This window comes from Amblyomma maculatum, chromosome 4 (assembly GCF_055883805.1).
Source record: "Amblyomma maculatum isolate TAMU_Amacu chromosome 4, ASM5588380v1, whole genome shotgun sequence".
NCBI classification, from domain to species: Eukaryota; Metazoa; Arthropoda; class Arachnida; order Ixodida; family Ixodidae; genus Amblyomma; species Amblyomma maculatum.
The window spans coordinates 161,329,485-161,352,629 of record NC_139347.1 but is presented as its reverse complement, the minus strand read 5'-3'; the positions used below and the strand labels follow the sequence as shown (position 1 = coordinate 161,352,629).

The 23,145-nt window shown below is 42.8% G+C and overlaps 1 protein-coding gene across 2 annotated transcripts in view; it reads left to right on the top strand.

Annotated features, from left to right (window-relative positions):
- The window catches only part of LOC146193373 (MAM and LDL-receptor class A domain-containing protein 1-like), a 241,331-nt gene that overhangs the window by 135,096 nt on the left and 83,090 nt on the right, over positions 1-23,145 (top strand). The window contains exons 37-44 of one of the 2 annotated variants that reach the window (XM_084602734.1): positions 4,707-4,852; positions 7,227-7,311; positions 7,693-7,812; positions 8,863-9,015; positions 11,003-11,088; positions 13,336-13,503; positions 16,073-16,169; positions 21,609-21,758. In XM_084602734.1, coding sequence (XP_084458860.1) covers positions 4,707-4,852; positions 7,227-7,311; positions 7,693-7,812; positions 8,863-9,015; positions 11,003-11,088; positions 13,336-13,503; positions 16,073-16,169; positions 21,609-21,758 — 1,005 coding nt within the window. Of the gene's footprint in view, positions 1-4,706; positions 4,853-7,226; positions 7,312-7,692; positions 7,813-8,859; positions 9,016-11,002; positions 11,089-13,335; positions 13,504-16,072; positions 16,170-21,608; positions 21,759-23,145 lie in introns of both variants that reach the window. The other variant, XM_084602733.1, reaches the window with a different exon arrangement.

Below are 23,145 nucleotides of genomic sequence, written 5' to 3'. Positions count from 1 at the left end.
ATCGTCGCCAATCACGTAGTGTTGATGGGCGATATGTAGTTAGGTATGGCCTATCCAAGGAAAAAGAAGTAGTTGAGGTGGATGGCATATTATGTGTACATATGATCGGCCTAAACGCTTTACCAGATGGCCGATAGGCCAGCAGATGCGCTTATGCTATCAGGATTGGGTAGGCTTTGCTCTGTAGTGATTGTATTTTGTCAGCAACAAACGACCAATGAAAATACTTAATAAGGGCATCACTTTAAAACACAAAAATAGAAACGGCGTTCGTAAACAGCCGAGATTTCTCCCTCATAAAACGCTCAGCAGGAACGCTATAGCGTATAATGGGATAGGTCATACATGCCGCTGGCCCCTTTCGCACTGGAACCTACCTGTTTTAAACTTTTGGCCTGACTGTGATGCTGGGCTATCTTCTCGTGTGTGTGTTGGGCCGCATAAAACTGACTCCACATATAGTACTAAACCTTATTTGTGCCTACCCCAAGCACGCGCAGCGTTCAAAGCAGAAGGCCATGCATCTTTGTGGTGGTCTAACCCTCCCCACGTGTAGGGTAGCGCACTGGGCATCGCCTGTAACCTCCCTGTGTTTCCGTTCTGCTTCCCTCTCGCTCTCTAATCAGAATTGCTTAGTTAACTTGAATCTGGGCATGAACTTCGCGATGTGGATATTATTGCAATAGCAATACCGCGCCAGGTTTGGGCCCATCGCGACGTCCTGGGAAGGGCCCCGTTTGACCTTTAACAGCCGCGAAGACGACGAAGACGACGAAGACCATGAAGGAGGAGGAGGAGAAGGAGGAGAAGAACACTCGGTCACCGACAGCTAATGCTTTCTCTCCACATTCGGTTTAGCAGCACTGAGCCCTTCTCATTTACTCTACTCTTTCTCGTCATACTCTTAAAAAATGACTTAAGTGTCCCCAATAATGTAGCACCTTACACGGATAGGGCGTGATAGGGGAATAATGTAGCAGGCAAAAGAAGCTTCCGCCGTTGCTATCGCAATTCAACTGGGGTTAACCAGAGTTAAACCACAACTTATTTTGTGAACCCGTTTCTTGAAGCGATCGTCATCCAAAAATGTCGGTTAAATATAGGAAGTGAGGTCTTCTAATTTTTCTATTTATTAAAGACGTTATTCTACTGGCGTTAAGGGTAGAGTAAGTTGCCGCTTATTTTACCCTAGAGAATACCATAATTCTCTTTGTTCTTCTACTGTGGTCGCAACTAGAGTGAGCTGCGTGGGTATACTCTAGAAAAATAATTGAAGCTTCTCGGTTCCCAATAACAAAACAGAAGGCGATTTCACCAGTAAACGTTGCTGAAGGAAATGTCGAAGGTTGCTGAAATCATGGGAGCGGGGCAGTCACGAGGCCACTCACCTCGTTTAAATCGCGCAGGTACCTCAGGCTATCACAGATTCGACATACGTCTGCGAACGGATTGTCTGTAAAGTCTTGAATAAGCGAGCGCATCCGATGCAGGGGCGCATTTTCGGAATGAACCCGTGGTCGCCGAGGGTTCAGTTTTACCTTCTTACGACTTGTCATATGGTTAACCTTAGCCGTGCTAATCAATGCATAGCCACACATAATGAGATCGCCAACAACAGGCCACCGTGGCCGCAGAACGAGCGGAAAATGAGCGACAGAGTTCGCCGGAAAGGAAAAAAAAGGCTTACAACATGGCTTTCTCCATTACTCTATTTTAATCCAGTTTCATTTTCCCTGTCGTGTTTAATAATAATAATAATATTAATTGGTTCACAGGAAGGGAAAGGCGCAGTATCTGTCACACGTTTGTCTGTGGACACCTGAACCGCACCACATAAGGGAAGGAAGGAAGGTGGGAGTTAAAGTGTAAAGAGAGAAAAAGAAGCCGTAGTGGAGGGCTACGGAGTAATTTCGACCACCTGGGGATCTTTAACGTGTGCTGACATCGCACAGCACATGGACGCCTCTTCGTTTCGCCTCCATCGAAACGCAGCCGCCGAGGTCGGGTTTGAGCCCGGGTATTCCGGACAGTAGTTGGGCGTCTTACCACTTCACCACCCCGGCGGGGCCCTGTCGTGTTTCTTGAAGCTTCTTGAAGCTAAAGTCTTTGACATTCGGAAGCCGCGCGGTCCACGTCAGACAGATTTGCTGCACGACAACAGCTTAGAGTAAACCAAAGTCACAGTAACTGATGCACTCAGAGAGGTTTGGTTTGGTTTAGTTTAATTTATGGTCATCAAGGTCCAAAGAAGCACAGGCTATGAGAGATGCCGTAGTGGAGGACTCCGAAAATTTTGACCACCTGGGGTCTTAAACATGTCCTGAAATCGCACAGCAGACAGGCGGCGTGATTTTGCCTCCATCGAAAAGCAACCGCCGACGCCGGGATACGATTGCGCACATAGAGGGAGACTAGACCGCAGCCTGAAAAAAAATTAGTGAAGGAAGAAAATAGAAATGAGAAAATAGACCAGTTATAAGCCCCTCATGATGTATACGGAGCGCATTCGAATTGTTTTCTCCGCAAACAAGTGTTACAAACTTCAAATATTATATTGGGGATGCGAGAGTGACTCGTGGCGTTTTAGCGGGGGTTTGCTTTGCGCCTAGGAAAAATATGGTCCGATACGACGTACATACGAAAAAGCCCGACAATCTGTGAAACAATGGAACGCGCAGCAGGACTTTTATTGTGTCGGTGACGAATTAACGCCGCAATCATGTTATGAATAAAGATTATTAATTTAAAATAAAAAGCAGCAACGAGTGCCTCTGGTGGGACCTCCGATTGTCTTCAGTAACTGCTTTAAAATAATTATCCACGAAACATAATATGATAACAATATATTATCAAATAATCTGAAATTAAAAACTGAACAATTTATCAATGCTTCTTTCACTAACAACAAGTAGTGGATCATTCTCAGTGATTGGTGCAGGAGCTTCTCGCCATCTTGTTCTTGCGCTGAGGCGAGTGACACTCCAAGCTGTGCCACGCGATGGTTAGCGCCGGGCGGTGCTAAGTATCGGTACTTGTGGCTTTTTCCTAAGACGAAGAAGTGCTCGAAGATATTACTTTTTTACCTGGCTAAATGGTGAAGCAATGATTTATCGGCTTCATCTAATGCCCCCTTCTTTTCGTGGGCGCCTTCATTAAATTATTGCGCCAATGGTGAACCACACAGAAAAATGACCTGCTCATAGAGAACTATATATTTAGACTTCATTTGAGTGGAGGTTATTTTCATTTCACGGCTTAAAGAAAAAACTGCAGGCGGAAGTGAAGACTTATCCCGCATCTCAGGCTGGGGTACGCACCGAGGTAAACTGAACACCGTGGCCTTCAAGAGCTCATTACGCGTTACGTATAATAAAATTGGCTGTATAGCAAGTTCACAAGGCTAGCTTTACAGGGACGGCGATATGAAATCTTTACCGACAGAAGTGTGGGTCCTCATGAAATAAAATTACATGCCTCGTTTCTACCATCCGCCATTGGGCATACATTCCTGCTCCGTAATGCAAGGTTGGTCCCCCGACTCATACGGGAGTAATAATACAATAGTCCCTTTCGACCTAAGACACAAGGGGAGTAGGCACTGTCATCTTTACCACTGCAGCATGCATCCTGAATTAATCGCATGCGCAACTATTATTGTGGTGTACACTATGAGCATTTACAAACGTTTTCAAATGAAACTATTAGCAGTAAGCGGAACCCGATTCTCCATTTATAGCTTATCCGACTAAGAGCACGCAAATGACGACAGATATCTGCCTTATTCCTATATTTAAGCATACATTTACTTTAATTACTGAAACCTCCTGCGTATATAATTGAAAACTAGGTGCAGTTGCACACCCATGTACCTCTGGTACAGGTTTTTGAGCACGCCACTTTATCCAATATTTGACTCCAAATTTTCACCTGGCTGCAACTTGCACCGGCACGTGCACCCACTGACTGAGGCAGGCGAAGAATCATTGCGGACATGCCGGCCTCCCCCCGCTGAAACAGGGCAGTCGAGCCACGCTTGCAGCTGACTTCGTTTAAAAAAACCGGGATTGAGAACAGCACAGCCATAGAGCGCGAATGCGCTAGTCACACGATTTTTTTTTTTTTGCGTGCGTTCTTTCGGCCTCGGAAAATATATAAGCAATGTTATCCTTACAATAAATTTATGAATGGGTGTTCAGAAAGGTGGTTCCTAACTTCGTACATCGCATTCATAGCATAAAGTCAATATCTAATAATTTGGGAAAAGTTACTTTATTGGCTGAGTATTAAATTTAAAACAAGAAGTGCCTTCTGAATGCACACTGGCTGGAAGCTGTATCCTACTGGCTTTTCCTGGCCTACCTCAAATATTTTTTATGCTTGGCTGTAGCGAGTTACGCCACCTGGTATATGGCGGTGGCGTATCCGCAATAACAAGAACCGCTTCGAAAACAGCCACATCTTTCTTTTAAAATAATTACAGAAACGGTCGAACACCATCATTTCCATACGCTTCTTTCTGTATATAAGGCTCGTTATTCGGGAATGACTGAATAGAAAGTCTTATTGTTCTCTGTGATCAGTATATTTGTTTTAGCCTTCCAACAGGTGAAAGTACTTTCTTCCCTATCTTTAGTGAGCCCTGACGTGCGCTTCTTTTTGCTACTCTGCGAAAGGTTCTCATTAATTTTCTCTTTGTTGATCTACAGGAAACCGTTCCGACGTTGAAGTGAATATGCACGTATCTGGCTATACTCTGACTGTATGGTCCCTAAGTGCGCTAAGTAGATCGGCGCCTGCAGGAGTCTGGAACGAAGCAGTTATAGCCATTGGGCGGTACAGAACGCCGGTGACGGTAAGCATGCGTTCTCCATGTCCAGAGAGAAAACGTTATAGGAGCTCGTCTATATTAAGTTTGGTTAATGATTTACGCAGTTTATTTGCTAAAGCTAACTAATAATTCGGAATAGTTTGTACGCCTGGGGTTCCTTAATGTGCGTCGATAACGTAAGCAAACGGGAGTCTTGCGTTTCGCATCCACCCAAGCGTGGCCGCCGCGGTTTGGGTCGACACCAGGTGTCCCGACTCTTTCTTCTTGCGCCCTAGCCTCCGTGGCGAGATGCGAAAACCATCACTGAGAGGACCCCTACACAACTGGTGGCACACTGGAGGATAGGCGCATGTCCTTAATTTTTTGCTTTAAAACCAAGCAGCACTGTTTACCTTGGATAATATTTCGTTTAGGTATACACAACACCACAAAGGGCTGCTCATGCAAAGAGTATGGTTCTTGTAGAGGCACATATCAGATCATTAGCTATGAGCAGACCACAGCCTAAAGTGACAGCATGTCAGAGCTTACTGCGGCTAAACTTCATTTTAGTTCTAACTAACCAGTAAAAGCGAAAGGAAGCGTAAATAGAAAGGACTATATTATGATATTATGATCTTAAATTCAAAGAGGAAAAAAATGAACTGAAATAAATAACTAAATAAAAGGTATATATATATTTTGATAACAAACATAGACAATAATAAAGACGAAAAACAGCACCAAAAATGAAGGCAGCAAAACTTTTTACTCTCAAGCTTTGATGCATACTGAAAGAGCTGCATTGCTCAGGTGACTCAGGATTGCTTTCTTTTAGGACGACTTCTCTTTTTTTTTTCAGACATCTTGAATAGCTATCCTGTTTTGGTTACTAACGCAGAAAATCATTTTACCATTCTTGACTATGGTGTATTCGCCACTGCATACTTGTGCGATCAGCGGAAAGCACGAGTCCTGACTTCACTGTCAGGACTGCCACTGTGTGGCAGTTCCCCATGAAAACCTAAACATTTTTTAGAGTTCCTGCTGCCTAATAAACGCGTATTAGAGTCAACGTCTGGTGTTGAGCAGAGCATGCGTGCGGAGTAGATTTGAGAGAGAATAAAGCACGCAAGAACAAGGAACCTGATTTTTTAAGATCTCCCAGTTCATAACTACTCTCAACCACTTCGACGAGCAAGAATATTACCCTTAAGCAGGGCATATATTATTAGAATATACCTGAAGCCGGAGAAAAAGCTATGTGCTAGAGAAAGTATAATTTCACTAGAAGCTACATTTAAACAATGACGTAGCGGTACGTGCCACCGATTACTGTGCTACCGCATCACTGTGTCGCATATCTCTCGCACAACACGTTGGAAGAAAACACTGCTTTATGAGGACATGACACTGCCAGGATTCCTTAGGTGCCATGGGATGTATTGCTTATACGGCGTGCAGTGCTCGATGAGAGGCGAATACCACAATAATTTGCACGTTTTGTGAAATATGCAGGTGTCCCCAGTCACTTCTTAATCATTTCATCATTTTGGCGTCTCATGTTCGGTTCGAAGTCGCTTGATACGACGTGTGCAGGGATGGATAGCGACTGGCAGCCGTCAGCCTCTGAGCGGCACACTGTCGCCTGGTTCATATCCTCTCTATGTTCACTCGTGCTTTGGCGCACGGAAAGTTATTGAATTTGAAATAAGCTTGGTTAAAATCCCGAATTCAAAATATGGGGGCTCTTGATTCCATTTCTATGTTAAGTGCTTTTAAACTGGTTATTCGTTTTACGGAGCAACACCTTTATCAATTTCATGTTATCACAGTCCAGTTGCGCTCTTCTGTAGAAAGTGATTAAAACTGCAGCAAAAGTAGACACAATATTTATAACTTCAATTGTCTAATACTTCTAAGAACCAAACGTGTCCTCAGAGGGCAAAACTACGAGGGTATTTTAAGGGTTTTGTCAGCTTCTGAAATTGCTTGTATGTTAATCAGGACACTGGCAACGCGGACAAATATGTTGATGAATTTGAAGACGAGAGATATTTTGGCACCTTTTTGGATGTAGGAATGAGTCTTTTAGGAAACTGATATTCATATTGCCTAATAAAACTTACTACAGCAATTTGCTGAAGACCAGGGAATAAAATGTTCGCACATTGCGAACTTTGTTAAATTTTGTATCGATAAAATGGTATCTTTACTTCAGTGCAGTGCAGTCCATCGTGCAGTGGAGAACAGAGATTCCGGAGATTAAGAAAAGATACTCTGCTGGACAGTGCCCGAGTATCGAATAATTCGGAAGTTTTAAAAGAAAAAGGGTGTTGCCGGTTCCACTTGCAGAAAATATGTGTCCTGATGTTGCGCTTCAAGTATTTTTTTTTTCAAATGGATTTTTTGTTTTCAGTTGTACTTTGAAAGCGCACAACATATGCGCCAAGAATCTCTTTTCGCTGTCGACATGATAAACTATACGGGGTGTGCACTGCCGGGTGAGTCTTGCCTTTTCTTCTTTTATATAACAAACTATGCGTTTCCTCATCTGGACGTAAACATTTTTATGTAATTATCGTGAAAAACAGTACATTTGTCCTAAAAGGCACTATGCAAGAGTTATCAAATAGTCAGCGGAATTTGCGTAGGATAAGAATAACTTAGAGCATTATAGAACTTTTCACCCGTTGCACCAACTCCCTCCTTCAATGCAATAATTTGATTGATGCAAAATCCGAATCCAAGCACACTTATGTCAGAACAAAAAAGCATTATTGAGAATAACGGCCTAATTGTATTCCTATATTACTTCATGTTCTTCTTAGATGATGTTTTCGCCTATCATGTGGTATTATCGTTGAGTTGTTACACATTTATAGTTCCACATGGTGGCTGCACTGACCTGGAGTTCCGTTGCGGAAACGGAGTGTGCGTGCCAAAATCTGACCTGTGCAACTACGTAGACGACTGTGGAGACAACAGCGATGAAATGAAATGCGGTAAGTATGACAGTCAACTTTCTCAATCAATCGCCAAAAAGCTGCATGGGCTCGGGTGCTGTCATCGTCGTACATACAATTCCATAGAATATTGGTGGCGCCTATCTCGTATGTTAACCTCACTAATAGATTTTGGAGGATGCATGACTTCCTCAGAATAACTTTAATTTCATTTTCTATGAATTTTGGGTCAGCACGATCGTTAGCAGTGTAGCAAAGCGTACAATTAACTAATTTTTCCTCAGTTGCCTTTCCATACTGTGCCGCGAAGTTTTGCGCGATACGCTTTGCACTCGAGTTATTCAAGCTGATCAACACGAACTGGAAGAAAACTTGAAATGTAAACAAAAATATCGCGCTGAATTTATTGTTTTCTTTTCAATGAACCTTGGCGCGGGAAAAGTGTTAGTTTTGCCAGAAATGGGACACGGTAAAAGCATGTACTATTCCGTAAGCAGTGGCTAGAGTCGATGTCGAAGGAGCTAAAAAACACAACACTTATCGTGCATCACTTCTATTAATACCCTGTTTGTATGCTTCTGGATGATCGCATAAGTATTTAGTCACTTCTTTCCATGGTCACTTGCCTTCGTGGATACTTTCACGCATTGGAAATTCTAAGCAACCGCTGTGGTCCTTGTACACTTAAAACTAGGGAGAATGACTTTCACCTGATCCCAATTTGTAATTATCTTCTTCCTTGCGCTTAACGCCCCAGACTCGACGATGTGTTAACTGTTCAGAAAGAAGTCAAGAAAATATACAGGTTCCGATTCCGTTGCTAACTGTGGCCCAATGCTAACACAAACAAATATTTGTTTTTAGTAGCATTGGGCCACGCTTTTGGTCTGTGACTATGGGGCGTCAGACGTCTTCATAGAAAATCGTTTTAGTAAAAGGACTGATTTTAGTTGTGAAAAGCAACTTATAAGGGCATTTTATTTCCAGTGATATGATTTGACCTAAAAAATTGAATTGAATTGGAATACCAACCTGCTGTTGGCATACCGTGACGACATGTCTAATTATGACCTCTTTTTCTTTTAGAAGACCATAGACTTGGCTGCAACTTCGACACTTCCTTTTGTGACTGGCTGCCGGAGGCGCCTCTTAAGCGAGCAGAGGTGCACTGGGTTTTGATGCGACCAATGTTATCGCTGTTGAGATCACCGACCCGAGATCATACGACGGGCACCCCCGATGGTATGAACAAAAGATCGGGAAGCATACAGTTTGTTCAGCATAGGTGTGCTAACAGGCAGAGCAGCTAGATGCTGAGGTGAAATATATAGCTGAAATGAAGTATGAGCAGTTGATATTAGTAAACGATATCTGGAATTGCAATTTTCAAGCGTACGTGGTCTTCGATAAAAATGTGAGAGAGAAATATTTCAAAAGAAAATCAATATATACTTTGAATTCGGTAAATAATATCTCAGCAGCAAAAGAAAGGTACGTAGAAGAATGCATACTCACAACAGATTGTGGCCAGTGTTTCGGCCTAAAAGCTGAAAACTGAAATTCATGGCCTATATCTACCGCTGACCTAAAGGCGATCTCCATGAAGCGATAAACCTGCGAATAATCTGAGAACTTCCCCCTGCGACGTTTCCGCCGCGGGCGTGAAAAGCTCTTTTTCACGCGTGTCCAATCTAGCACGGCCAAACAGTTTCGCTCAGCAGAAGTCGCTTGCCCGCGTCCGGTTGAGGTAAGCCACTGAAAATCAACTTGCCCCGCTCTCTACACTGGCCGCTGCCGCCACCGCCACCGGATGCCTTTGTTCAGTTGAGAGCACCTTTTTGCAAGCATTGTCAGAAGGATTAGGTGTTGCATATGGTATAAATCATGTTTCGGGCGAACCATAGTCAAATCTAGCATCGAAGCTAGCACATGTCCTAAAAGCGACAGAGGCAGCATTTGAAAAAACTGTCGACGCTGAGTGCTATTCGGCAGCTTCTCATGTGAATTCAAGTGCTTCCTTCTTGCAATAATTCTGTGGCTCGTTATTGGTATTGCAAATACCATGAAGAATGCTTACAAACACTTTTCTCGCAGTCGGGTGCGGTGGGAGAGCATTTAAAAGATTCCAATGCGAGTAAATATGCACTGACGATCTACTGATCGACATTGGCTGGTCTTGGGGTTTCGTCTCCTGTTGCTGGTGTGTGAACGAACATCGCTAAAACCAAGCCAGGCGTACAATTTCATTGAAAAGATGTCTGGTAAGGCTAAAGGGAGGCAAAAACAAACTGTTTGGACAAAAGCCAAGAGCATATACACTGGCCGGCGAAGTAGTGCATTGGCCGGGTTGCTGCTCAAGGTACAGCGCCATAGCTTCTTGACTTTTGTCGCTTTGTTGGCTATTACGTAGTGTGCTGTAGCCGTTTTTTTTTTTTTACGTTCAGCAGCCAAAGCGTCGTTGCGACCGTAGAGTGTTTCAATGTGCGAACCGTGGAAGCGGCATTCTATGCATCTTCTACACACTGAGCTTTGCCCGACGGCAGCGCACGCCAGCGGCATTCGCTCCTTGTAGAATCTTGCAGGATTCTCAGCAGCGCACCGCACTTGAGTTTTATTCAGGGCAATTCTGCAGTTAAAATTCGCTGCTTGGAAGTCGGCCTCCAGTCGATAGAGTGACGTTCGGCGAGAAAGCGATGTTTCCCGTTTATGAACAGGAAACCAAACGAATCCTTTTGTTCACAGCAAATTGGAGGCAGTAACTGCGGGAGGGAAGAGAAGATACGCGCTGAAACATTTTTCTCCCAGTCGCGCTCATAATCGGCACACGGTAGCGCGACGTAAAAAAACACCGGGTGTGTCTTTTTTTTTTAGATGTGTCGTTGCCATAATGACAGGTACAACATGTTAAGCAAAAGTAATTGAGCGGCGGCGCAGCTTCGCAAACGTTGCCGAGCACGCGCACGACTATAAATGAATATGTGGAGCGCCGTGCCCGTGAAGCAGAGCTTGACCTTTACCCTCGAGAGGTCTTGACTCGCGAGATCCTGACGTTGAAGTCTGTCAGCGTGCATTCACACGCATTTTTTGCATGTGAATGCACACGAAAAAAATAACGCCAATTTTCACATTGTGCTACAAAAGCGCTTCAGAAGATGTAAACCAAAGCTTTCTCTTCTCTTAAGGAGACAGCACAATTCCAATTTTAATTATTCCTCTAATTTTTTTTCAGGCAAATTCATGATGCTCCCCAGTGATAAGAAGGCTGTGAAAACTGCCGTCTTGGGGCCAACACTTCAAAGCAGTGATGAATGCTCAGTAAGTCCTACATGACCTGCGACCATTATAGCCACAAAATATGTCCATGTCGAATGGCGTCTAAGATTCACGTGCTTACAGAGGAGCACTCTTGAGAATGAGAGACAAGGTATTCATTACTGCACACAGATGACGTATGGAGATAGAATTTGGGCAATCCTATTGCAATAACGCTTGAGGCTGGATAGGATACATGACCGAACCCTTTAAAACTACCTTAGCACAGTAAGCGAGTCTTCATTGCACCGAAGCCATCGTATATTGTTCTCAAAGCTTCCTTAATGAGGGGCCCTCACTGAATTTTTCTTAATTCCTTGGCAGCTCAATACTAGCTTCATGCGTCCTCTCACCACTTGGAAGAGCCTTAGACGCGTGCTTCGCCTGACTTCTTGCCCCCATGAAGACCTTATGCGCATGTGCGCTGTCGCGCCTGTTGCCTGCAGAGTGAAGGTGCAAGCGTTGCATAAACAATGTGCGAAGATATCAGCTAGGGCGGGTAGTGCTGGCGGACACTGGGGATACCGGAAGTAGTGTTGCTAGATGACACTAGTTTTGTGAGTCTCTGTGGTATTCTTGTATACTTTCAGTAAATACAAATTATAGATACGTGTTCGCGCCTGAACATGTCAGTAATTGCTAATTAAGTTAGGCGTTTCATGTTCAAATAGAGCGAAAAATACGACAAAACAAGCCGACCATCACAAGCTCAGTGTTGTATTTGTTCCATCGTCATCTTTTTCGCTTCATTTCAACATGGATAACAAAACCCAACTCGCCAATCTTTCGGTTCCGTTAAGCGTAGTGACACACTGTCTTTTTTGGTTTAAATTCATTAGAGGCAAAGACCAACAAACCCTGAGCCGCCACGCGTACACGCCGACGGGTGATTGCAGCTTCCGCAGTGGTATGGCTTTTTTTCAGCGATATTTCTCTTGAAGAAATACACACATGCAGGCGAAACGTCCTTGAAAGGAAAGAACTTTTCATAATTCGGGCAGAAACTTTCCCGCTTTCCTAGCGCTTATTTCCTATCTCGCGGCGCCCCACAACGGCATTTCATAGGCTAGAGCGTTCAACTGCTGATACCAAGGTCACAGGTTCGACCCCTTCGCAGCGGCCGCTGTTGATTAGAGGCAGAACCGAAGCTGTGCGATGTCGGGGCACATTTATGGAAACCAGGTGGACAAATGTTTCGGACTCCTTCACTACGGCGTCCCTCATACACAATGGTGATGTGGCGTGTCAGTGCTCTGGCATTCTATTAGTTATCTATAAAATAACTTAAAACGAAATGAAGTATCCTAACATACCTACACCTGTTTCTTTTAGAAGTGCTGCTCGTGATACGGTTGACAAATAAAGATAGCTATTTTTTGTGTCATCGTCCGGCTGACAAAATAGCCTCTCAAGCGAAAGGCTTTTTTATCATCCCAGCTAACTCCGTATATTCATGTACAAATCTCGAGTTTGTTCACAGGCTTACGAAGTCGCTTTCCAGATTCTGGTGTCTGAATTCTAAACTATTTTAGTGCGCTGGCAATCGCGTGCATACTGAATACACTTGATATTTCCTCACGGCAGGCATTATCTGTTATGCAATCCAGAGCAAGCGCCTAAATGTTGTCGCCGTGCTACCTGGAGGTGGCCTAACCGTTATCCCTTGTGTTTGCGATTATTCTAGAGACGCAATAAATATTCAAATGTTTACCATTAGATGGCTTTCTTAATTCAGTGGTGCAGCTAAGCATAACAAATGAACAGGTTCAATTTTACCTCCATACTCTGCCAATATTATTTTTCCTTTCATAACTTATCTATCGCCCTTTTGTCACATCTGGCAAGGCCATATTTATTGCAGTGCCTATTTTAAGTTAGGCTGTGCGTTTATTACTAATCAACCCATAACCTTTGGATGATAATTTTCCTGTATCTGAAAGATCTACTTTATCAGTGCTACTCATTATTCGGAACTATAACGCAAATTGCTAAAATGATTTATGCTAAAGCTTTTTGCCTCGCTAAGTTATGCTAGCATTTAATTTCTTGCCCAGGGAACACGGGGTAGTTTCGGGTCACTTGGTGCATTACTCTTGGCAAACCATTGCGAAGGGTACTGGGCCGAGATAACTGTGGCTCTGTCTCTTTGTGTGTATCTTGTTACATACTGCAATTTTTCTGGCATGGCGTCTTCCCGAGGTCATGCGGTAGAAACTTTCGATATTTTTCTCATTTGTTCTTCTTCCATAGGTTACGTTTTTCTACGTCACACGAGGAAAAAGTGAGCCCCAGCTCACACTTAATGTGCGCACAACTAAGGATGGACCTTGGAAGACTGTGTGGACGGTCACCGGGCCAACGCAATTTTTACACTTCACTGCCACAACGGTTGCGCTAACTGAGTCTTCGCCATACCAGGTGAAATTGCCATGTTAGCCGCCCTTCCTTGATTCCTGATGAGTTCCCGAACGCAGCTCGTATGAGTGGAACTCCTGAATTGCAACACACAGCGCCTGAATTTATGCGCGAGCTATCATTTGGTTCTCTAGTGTTTATTCATGTAGTTGTAATTCATCTCACTTCATCGAAAGCCATACTACTAATGCAAGATTAAATGCGTAGAGTTTCGTGACGCCTGCTACATTCCTGAGGACTTATGAATTTATGCCGTATAATCGCTTACTGGATTTACTTGCCGTCATTCATGCATTAGCCTGTTTGCAAGCGTGCATGCTTAAAAAAAGAGTCAGACGAGAAAATTTACAACACAAATTTGACTCCCGTCTATCCATTTGTGGCTTTTTCTTGTATTAAATAAGGCGTACATGAAATCAGTTATTGCAAACCTCTTCACTGCGGGCGTCTGACCCTCCTTGCGGCTTGAACGTAGTCACGGCAAAGGACAGCATGGCGATCGGTTTTTTATACGCAATGGACATTACAGTGTCCATTGCGTCTAAGACACTTCTTGTAAACGTTTTCTGAAGAACTGACGAATTATTTGAATTCAACAGAGTCTTTCATTTTAGCTGTCATCAAAGAAACAAGTTGTGATGGGGAAAGTGTTGTCAAGAAACTTCTGTTCCTTTTTAGCTCTTTGTAATTCGACTAAGAGGAACCATGTGGCACAAAAGAAAGTTGTGCAAATTTAAGGCAATTTTTTAGATAGAAATGGAAACATCAGCGTACTTTTATAGTGTTTGAATTTCGGGACTTTAGCAATCTGTGCTAACGAAACTAACCAGATTGTGTAGCCAATGCCTTAACTAGGCAGAATTTAGCTTTACCTAGACAAGGAATGATGTTTATTCCAATATACTTTGGGGAAATGTGAATCTTAGATCGGGGTAGCTTCGACGACATCTTAAGGGCTTCCTGAAAGGATTTTGGTCTTCCTACTGGTAGAAAATCACTCGTCTGAGAAGCTGTAAGTGCATTTAATACCGCCATTGACTAATCCTGCACGCAGCGCCTATAGTTGTTTGTGCTCGCCTTTCTTAATAAAAGCAATTGCAATACAAAAGTGCAAAAATATTGATTTTCAACCCTTCAACTGTAATGTTTGAAAGAACATGGCTGCTGACAATATTGTAAACCATGGCTGGCCAATTTGTAGGGTACAGTTCAAACCATAAGCACTCTTTAACAATTGGTAAATTATACTAACAGAGACATACTGCTTATTGAGGCGAAAACCTTATTGCCTCACGAGGCACCAAATCTGAGGCCAGAGGTTGACCGCAAAATGTAATCCCTGCAAGGGTCCCAAAACGTACTCACAACCGTTGAGCGATGGGTGTACTATGAATGAAGTAATAAAATAAAAAATAAATAAGGTATAAAGATAGACCAATTAAAAACTTTGAAAGCAAAACATTAAAAATACCAAAAATAAACTGTAAATAATACATAAATCATTATGTGAAAATAAAAAAGAAATGAAATTAAACCAAAAACGGAAGAATTCATAAAAACGAGACCTAAAGATATAAAAGTAAAATAGCAATAAAAGGTCGCAGACATCGGAAGAGCAACGCAACAAGAACGAGCTCATAAGGCAGCTAGACAGGGAACTCGCAATGCTTTCACACTTTCGCACCTGAGGAGACCTATGTGGGCATCTAGTCTTTTTAGTATGGACTTATTACTACTACGTCAGAAAAATTTTGCTAGTGACTGTATGCAGAGATAATGCGCGTTGGATGCCAAACAATGTTAAAAAATTAACACGATAAAGTCTTATGTGGAGCATATTCAGTGCCTGTTCATTTGCATGCCAAGGCAGTATTCATGAAATACGAAAAATCGGATCTTGACAATATGCAGGAGAGGGAGAGCGTGTCGATTACTTACAGCAAAATAACCTCCCTCTCGAAGTTGAGAGGCATTTTGCACATTTTGAATAAATATTGTGTTTTTTTCTTCTAAGCTTCTTCATATTCGCGAACAATTCATTTGAAAGACAATGCCCCGAGATTATTTTCCGCAGTTTGCAGGTCATGCATCATTCCTCCCTGACGTTATTCGTTTCTCATAAGAAAAAGCAGTCGAGATTGGTGCATTCTGAGGGGTTGAAAATGCGCAGGCCCTACTTAAAGGAGGCATAATCTTACGTCTTGTAAGCCTTACCATTCACACCAAGAACATCCTCGGTGATTCCTCACCGAATTATTTAAAATATCTGTTTACAAATCTTTCAAACGTTCGTTCGCTTAAAACCTAAACATTTTGGAAAGAAACACCTTTATTTACATGCACATATCGTTCTTGTAATCCTTTTTGTTGTTGTTGTTTGCGTTATATTTCTTGTAAAGATTTTTTTTGCTTCGCTCTGTAGCGCTTCAGGTTTCGGTTTTCTCTTTCTTTAGCTTAGCAAAGCACATCAGTTTTCGGTTCTCTCTTTTTGTAGCAAAACAAAACAGATAATAAAATGGTAAGGTAAATCGCTGGCCATCTTAACAGACTCGTTTTCTACACCGTTCGCCAGGTTGCCTTTATAGGAGAGCACAGAAAAGCAGATCATAGTGGCTACATTTCCATTGACGACGTGACTTTCGCTGAGAGCTGCAAGGCATATGACAAAGGTAAGCTACTGCCAGAAAATAACGGTCGCTTGGTAAAAGCTATGCAGTTTTACTGAAGGAGGACAACGAGCCTTTGTGCTCTTGGGTAATTCAGAAGAAGGTGTCCAAACAAATACTGCATATATTTGTCCTCATGTATGTAGAGTACATGCACAGTCTTTTCAAAAGTGTAGAGCAGAGGGGGCCTGTTTCTTAGCCACCTCATGCTGCTTGTAATGCATTTCCAGCGTTCGGAATCACTTGATGGTGAAAAAAAAAAAATTGGCTCATCTTATCCAATCAGCCGACCCTCCACTAATGCTAAATCAGCGCCACTACATGGCCCAGAAGCAGACCCCCAAGATTCTTATTTTTTTACAAAGCTGTGGCTATTGGCCTATGTAATAAAAGGCGAAGTGGCGGCATTTTGATGCAACACCGACTACAAATTGAGAGTGGTATGGTTCAAGAGCTCCTCAGGCGTCGAAATTATCTACTTTCGCTGTAATCTCCAAGCGGTAAGACCTACTACTTTGCTGGCTATGCAAGGGTTGACTATAAAGAACAAAAAGAAATACAATCTGCAGAAGTCGTGCTGCATGTTTCCATCTTCCATAATTCTCCATGCCAGCAATCCTTCCTGACAGCTTGTGCAGGCACTTATATTGCTGAATTCAAAGACAAAAACGCCTGAGCTTGGCGACTGCTACAAGAAAACTAGGCTTTCAAGGAATACAGGGGCTTTAAGTTCGGAGACATGTCGCTAACAGGAGTAGAATATCATCAGTGAGCGTTTGTAGTAACCAGGAGAAGGTTTTTGGGGAAAACTATGCATAATTCCTCAACTGGCCAATGTTTTTTGAACGCAACTAACCAAACCGGAAATGTTTTTGTCGAAAATTCTAGATATGTTTAGGCTTTTACAGACATTATTGCCATAAAATATAGTTTCCTGAATTTACAAACCACGACAAGACACCTAAAGCAAACTAGATAATTTCTCGCTTTTTAAGGATTATGCACAGATGCCTACAGATGGTGGCGAGTAGTGACTTAATTCTGATGAATAAAATTGTGTGTCACTTCAAATACAGTTAAACTTGTCGAATTCGTTATGCTTCCGGAAATGCTTTGCAAGTGTATTTGTACCAAGTCGTAAGGCCGTACCAAATGGCTGTTATTTCGTGCATGGTTTGCATTCTCATTTTCCTTTTTGGGGGTGCTTTCTTTTATTTTAAATTAATGCTGCCATGACGTGATGTTTACAATTATTCGGTCTTCGTCCGGCTCGTAAAGGCGTCTTTGTGAGCAGTTTCTGGAATGCATAATAGTGCTATGGGAGAGCATTGCTATGGCTAGCAAGCCGAGACACGTTAAAGCAAGACATTTCAAAACATGCCCTTCTATTTAACATGTTTGCTTCTCTTAACTAACATGTCTTGGTTACTGATAAGCGCTGGTTCTTAGCCTAGGATTTTTAGAGTAATATCTCCCCGCAGGCTAAGGAAGGCAATGCATAGTCTCTAGAGCTGTAACATCTAGCTGAACGAAGCACTCACTAGACATCAAAGCTAAAGGACAACTGGAACGCAATCTTATTTAGGACAAAATTCTTGATATTGTTGTAGTTTGCTGCTAAATCTACTCGTAATGATGTGTCATGCATCTCAGGAAAGTAGTTTAACTGTTAGAAGAATTCTGAAATCTGGCGACGTGTTGCGAAGTTGGACAATCTACCGGATATAATTTATAAATGGCATTTGAAAAACGTTAGCAAGCCAGGCCTATTTTGGAGTAATAGATATCGGACTGCGTGCTGTAAGAACCGGAGGTTTAAACTTGGTTTTTAATTCCAGCAGTTCTTGAATGATTCAGTGTTTATTTTTTTTTAATTACCACTGCGATTAGCACACCGAAACGCCGTGCAGCCATCGGGGGCACGAACTATAGGACGGCGTGCAAAAGCCACGTCGAGCGCATATCTGAATTAAAAAAAAAAAAACTGATTAAGAATGGGAAGTCCGCGCAAGCGGTTGGCTTTCGTTCTGAGTAATGTAAGTCGGTTAGGTTCGCATTCTTCACTTTATTAAAATATAACACGTGGCCATTCACTGATGTATCCAGCAAGAAGCAGAAAGCCGCCATATTTCCACAAATACAGCGCCAGAGAGTGTCATCATGCCCTTATCGAAATCATTTCCAGCGCATCGTAATTGTTGCGCTTTTTCGGTTTCGGTCCGAAAAGCTGCGGTTTTTGGTAGCGAGTTTTGATAAATACGCATCTGTTAGGAATGAAATTATTCCTTTTAATTCACCTCCTCCACGTGCGACAAGAAAACGCTTCTTTTACGGAGCGAAAATCGTCTTTTCAGTTCGCCTTTAATTAGGCTGGCCGTGATACCACCCACTAATGTAAGCAAAAATTTGATTAAGGCGATGAATTATTGTGAATCTAGGGCGACACTACAGAGACGGTGCCGTGTCACAATTAGGTTTTATTTAGAAAAGGTAGGATAAAATAACCTATCTGCCCAGCAATACACCCCGAAAGCCCCGTTTTAGGCCGAGTGGAAACTTCTATATACGCTGCGTTACCATCAGGTACTCTGCACACTGGCAGTCGAACCCTGCACCTTCTGCATGCGAGGCACATACACAGAACAATGGGACACTTGATATTTGGGTGATGCTTTTGTAAAATTGTAATGATCTCCGCATGAAGAAAAACAACCTATATATATTTTTATTCCTAGAAGAACAAAATATTCGCTCTTTTGCAGTTTCTCTTGACGCATGACAGGGTTTACTGGCAGCATAGACGGGCAGCAGAATCATTTAGATTAGTTATAGCTTTTATAACTTTCAATGAAGTTACTTTCAAAAGGACGTTTTTCTGATACCCTCTATGGAAATGCTGCGGTCATGGCCGATATTGGACTAAGCACTCGAAACCTATAACCGTGAGCACACAGCAGGATTTATGTAATACGAATAGGACAGTCGAGGAAGTGTAGTACCTTATCGCTCAACATCTCTCGTTCATTTTCCACTTGTTTATTACTATTGGTTGTGAGCGTTAAAAGAAGGTAACGGCTGCGCTTATGTCGGGCTAATACGTGCAGTCTCAGAGTGAGCACTTCAGGGTAAAAGTCTAACGCGCTTCACGACGATCCTTCAAACGTCTTCACTGTGGAGCAGCAACGTGACTAAGAATTTTGAGAGGGAGCGAAATTTCGAAAAAGTTGCTTTCTCATGATACGTCCGCTAGGGTGGCTCAGTGTTTACGACGCCCGACTGCTGAACGCATGATCCACCCCGGCAGCGGCAGTAGCTTTTCGATTGAGGCGAAATGTAAGGCACCCGTAGTTTGCTATATGAAATGCCAGTGCACACTAAAACACTCTGGCCGAGAATTCTAGAGCCATCCACTACGGCGACCCTCATAGGTTGAATCAATAGTTTTGGGACGTTAAATTTTATACACCGTTGAACAGGACCAGCATAAAGGTGAAAATCAAACACACAAATTTATCTGTGCAGGTGCATGTGCATGCATCCGTACTTTTCATGGTTTAGGTGCCCTCATCTTCTTAGTGGAGTTTTTTTTTTCGTTTCAGCAGTGGGAAGCACTCATTCCTCGTTCCTTACTGTACCGCTCCTTTACTTAGTGCACGGAACAAAAATCTAGTGCCTTCTTTTTCTTTATAGGAATAATTTTAAAAGTGAAATAGTAAACACATGATCCCTTTTTTTAGATGCTAAAAGAGCTAGTTTTTGCGTCAGTAAGTGTCACCAACCATATGTATGGTTGCATATCACGTGACGTTGATACGATTAGATGACCATACATATGGTGACTAGACGAATCGCGAATAATTCATGCCCATGCCTACTTTTAACGCGGTAGCGTTAAGGAGCTCGTGTCGCAGAAAAGCCGGTGTCGTCGGCGTCCTGTGAGCGATAAATCCCGGCATGCACTTCATAAATAAACATGCACTTCATAAATAAAAAGCAAGTTCCAAGATGGGCTGGGTGGGAATCAACCAGGGTCTCCGGAGTGTGAGACGGAGACGCAACCACTCAGCCACGAGTTTTTTTTTTTTTCTTTATTTCCGAGGTATACATGAACAACAAATTGTCACACTTAATAAAACACTTCAGCTGCCCTTGAGCTGACGCGTGTGAGGTTAAAATTTCTTCAATTTTACCAGGTCATCCAGAACTTCTGCCCACTGTGGTGGGTCGGGGAGCGCGCAGATACATTCCCGTAGATAAACAGCACTTTCAACAAAATTTTCACGTACACTGCGAATGTTAATATCTTCATGCCTTACTTGCATCCATGTTTTCCACAAGCTGTGGAGGCCCAGAAGCATTATTAAATCATAGGGTACGTCTTCGTTCTCCACCGGTAAAAACCGGATGCCATAAGGGTTTAGTGGTAGCTCTTTTTTAATTGTTCTTTGTAGCACGTCCCAATGTAATACTGCATCCCAGCAGTCTAAGAATATGTGTTCAATTGTCTCTGGCTTCTTCGATGCTTAAAAGCGGTACAAAAGCGCTTCTAGTGAATGCGGTGTTGCCTTAGAAACATGCCGTAGAACGTTATACTGCAGTGTATATCGGTAATTATGAGCATGTTACTTACAGAAGTCGCAGTTACACGAGTAGCGAAGTACGTTTCCGCTACATTGCTCTGCGCACATGCAGAGCCATCTTGCGGCAAATACAGAACCCCTCCTCGCAATGTGCGGCGCTGCCCCGACACGTGGCGCGCCACTCGCCCCTGACGTTTCGCCGTGCACCCTCACAGGTTGTAGAATCAAGCGTCTTTCCTTTCTTTAGATCACTATCTTCGGGCACCCGCTTCTCCCCTTCGGGCCGCGCGGGTACCGGTGCGAGGATGCCCCAATACCCTTGCATTTAGTAAGTTTTCTCGACGAGGGGCAATAACGCTATCGCGTTCCACTCTTGAAGGCGAAGCTTAAGCGTCCTCCAAATTTTTTTAAGGTGAAAGCGTTTCCAAGCTCTTGGAACGAAATGCTGTGCGCGCAATTTGTGCCCGAGATCTGCCATATTCCTCGAGATGTGTTCTTGTCTAGCGTTCCTGCCGTCAGCAATCCCACACTTGAACGCGTACCAAGGAACGCCACGCGACAGGAGCGATGGTGCACTGCCCAAACTCACACTTGTCGTACAAAGTACAACACCCACTGCGCCTTTCCTTTCCTCTAAACCAATTATAGTTATATGTAGCCTTGCAACGAACGTCAATATTAGGCAATCGATGAGAGGTAAATGATAGAAAGGTAGGCTTTCGTCATTCTGCTCTTAAGAGACATCTAAGAAACCCTCTTTTTTTTTTTACTTTCAAGTATTTTCTCAATTCACAGTGACAAAAGGGCGTGCTGTTCGTCCATCAATTCTGGTTCTTTTTTGTTTTCGCTGCAATCTGCTTAGAGTTGCCACCAGCCTCCGCGACAACGCCATCCACATCAGCTTGCGGTGAGCGAGAGTTCCAGTGCGCGCCGACCACACAGTGCATTCCGCTCACTCAGGTGTGCGACTTCAAGAAAGACTGCACAAATGGGGCGGATGAAGCCCGTTGCGGTGAGTGTTTTTTCCCACTTGCTGTAATTTTATTGATTACATAAGCAGTTGAAGTGTATTCGCTAAGGTATTATTCATATACAATTTCCACACGCGATTGTAAACAGAACCGCTAGAACACATTGTCAGACGTGTGTATAAGAGCGCGTTTTTCTCCATTTCCATTTCACTGCACAGGACGCCAATGAAAACAATGGCTGACGCCCCACGCTTTTCTAAAGGCTAGGCATCATTTTGTTTTTATCAACTTGTAATCTTCACGGCAATAGACAAGTTGTGAAGGGAATCCCACCTCCTCTTTCATTATATGCGGTATATATATTCCCCGTTGTTTCAAACGCAAATATATTTTTTATATTTGTTCATATGCACTCAACAAAAGAATAAAAACATGTAGGTTATATGGGAGATCTTAATGGTTATATTAACAGGATTATATCAGGATATACCGTAAACGTTCCTCCTAACGCGAGACTTAGTTCTACGGAGGTGGTGGAAAATGCACAATAACACAATGCATATTTAGAATGTTACTGCGCAAACATATTTACGGTAGTTTTTATCTGTCACGCAGGAGGCAACATGAAAGCATTGAGAACAACATAACCAGCCAAATTTAAAAGCACCATACTCAAATAGCTTTCTTTAAGAAAACAAAGTGATGAAAATGTTTTTAATAATCAATTTATATTCCCGCTTGCTCTTGCTGACGACTCCTCCACAGCTCACTAAGCGGTACCTAAGTTAGCCTGATAGTATTTATAAACTGAAAGACTAAAATAAAAATAAGACTGTAAATTTACAAGTAAACATCTTATGAAATGTTAACAGAAGGACAGGCTGACAAGCTCTCAGGTGCATCTGACAAAATAAACTAAAATCATAAAAATGACTTCAAAATAACATCAATGGTTGTATTTGTGGGTGAGTGCTTAATGGTCTTATATAGACCCTAATGCTGCAAAATGACATTCCAGTTTTGAAACTAAAAGAAAAAACGTAAATATGCTAAAAGATTTCGCCGCAGCCAACATTAACTTGAAACTGGATCCCTTTTACATTCTGCGCAAAGTATCGGTTCTAGGGGTATGAATTATGGCCCTTTTCTGCGTCAGCAGTTGTGACAGTCAGTTGAATGAATGTCTATTGAAAAAGGCACTGTACTGATATTTATCAGTTTTCCTTGGGGCCCTCAAACCCTTCTGCCTGCATAAACATATGCCCCTGCGCGCTGCAGGGGCTAAGAAATATACCAATGCTTATTGAACGGATATTGCCGAACTGAGCTTCGCTGATTACCATATGGTCACGTGCTCTTCACATCATCGACGAAAGCGTACAAAAAGACCGGGATTGCACTGGTATAAACTCTTTACAGAGCTGTCAT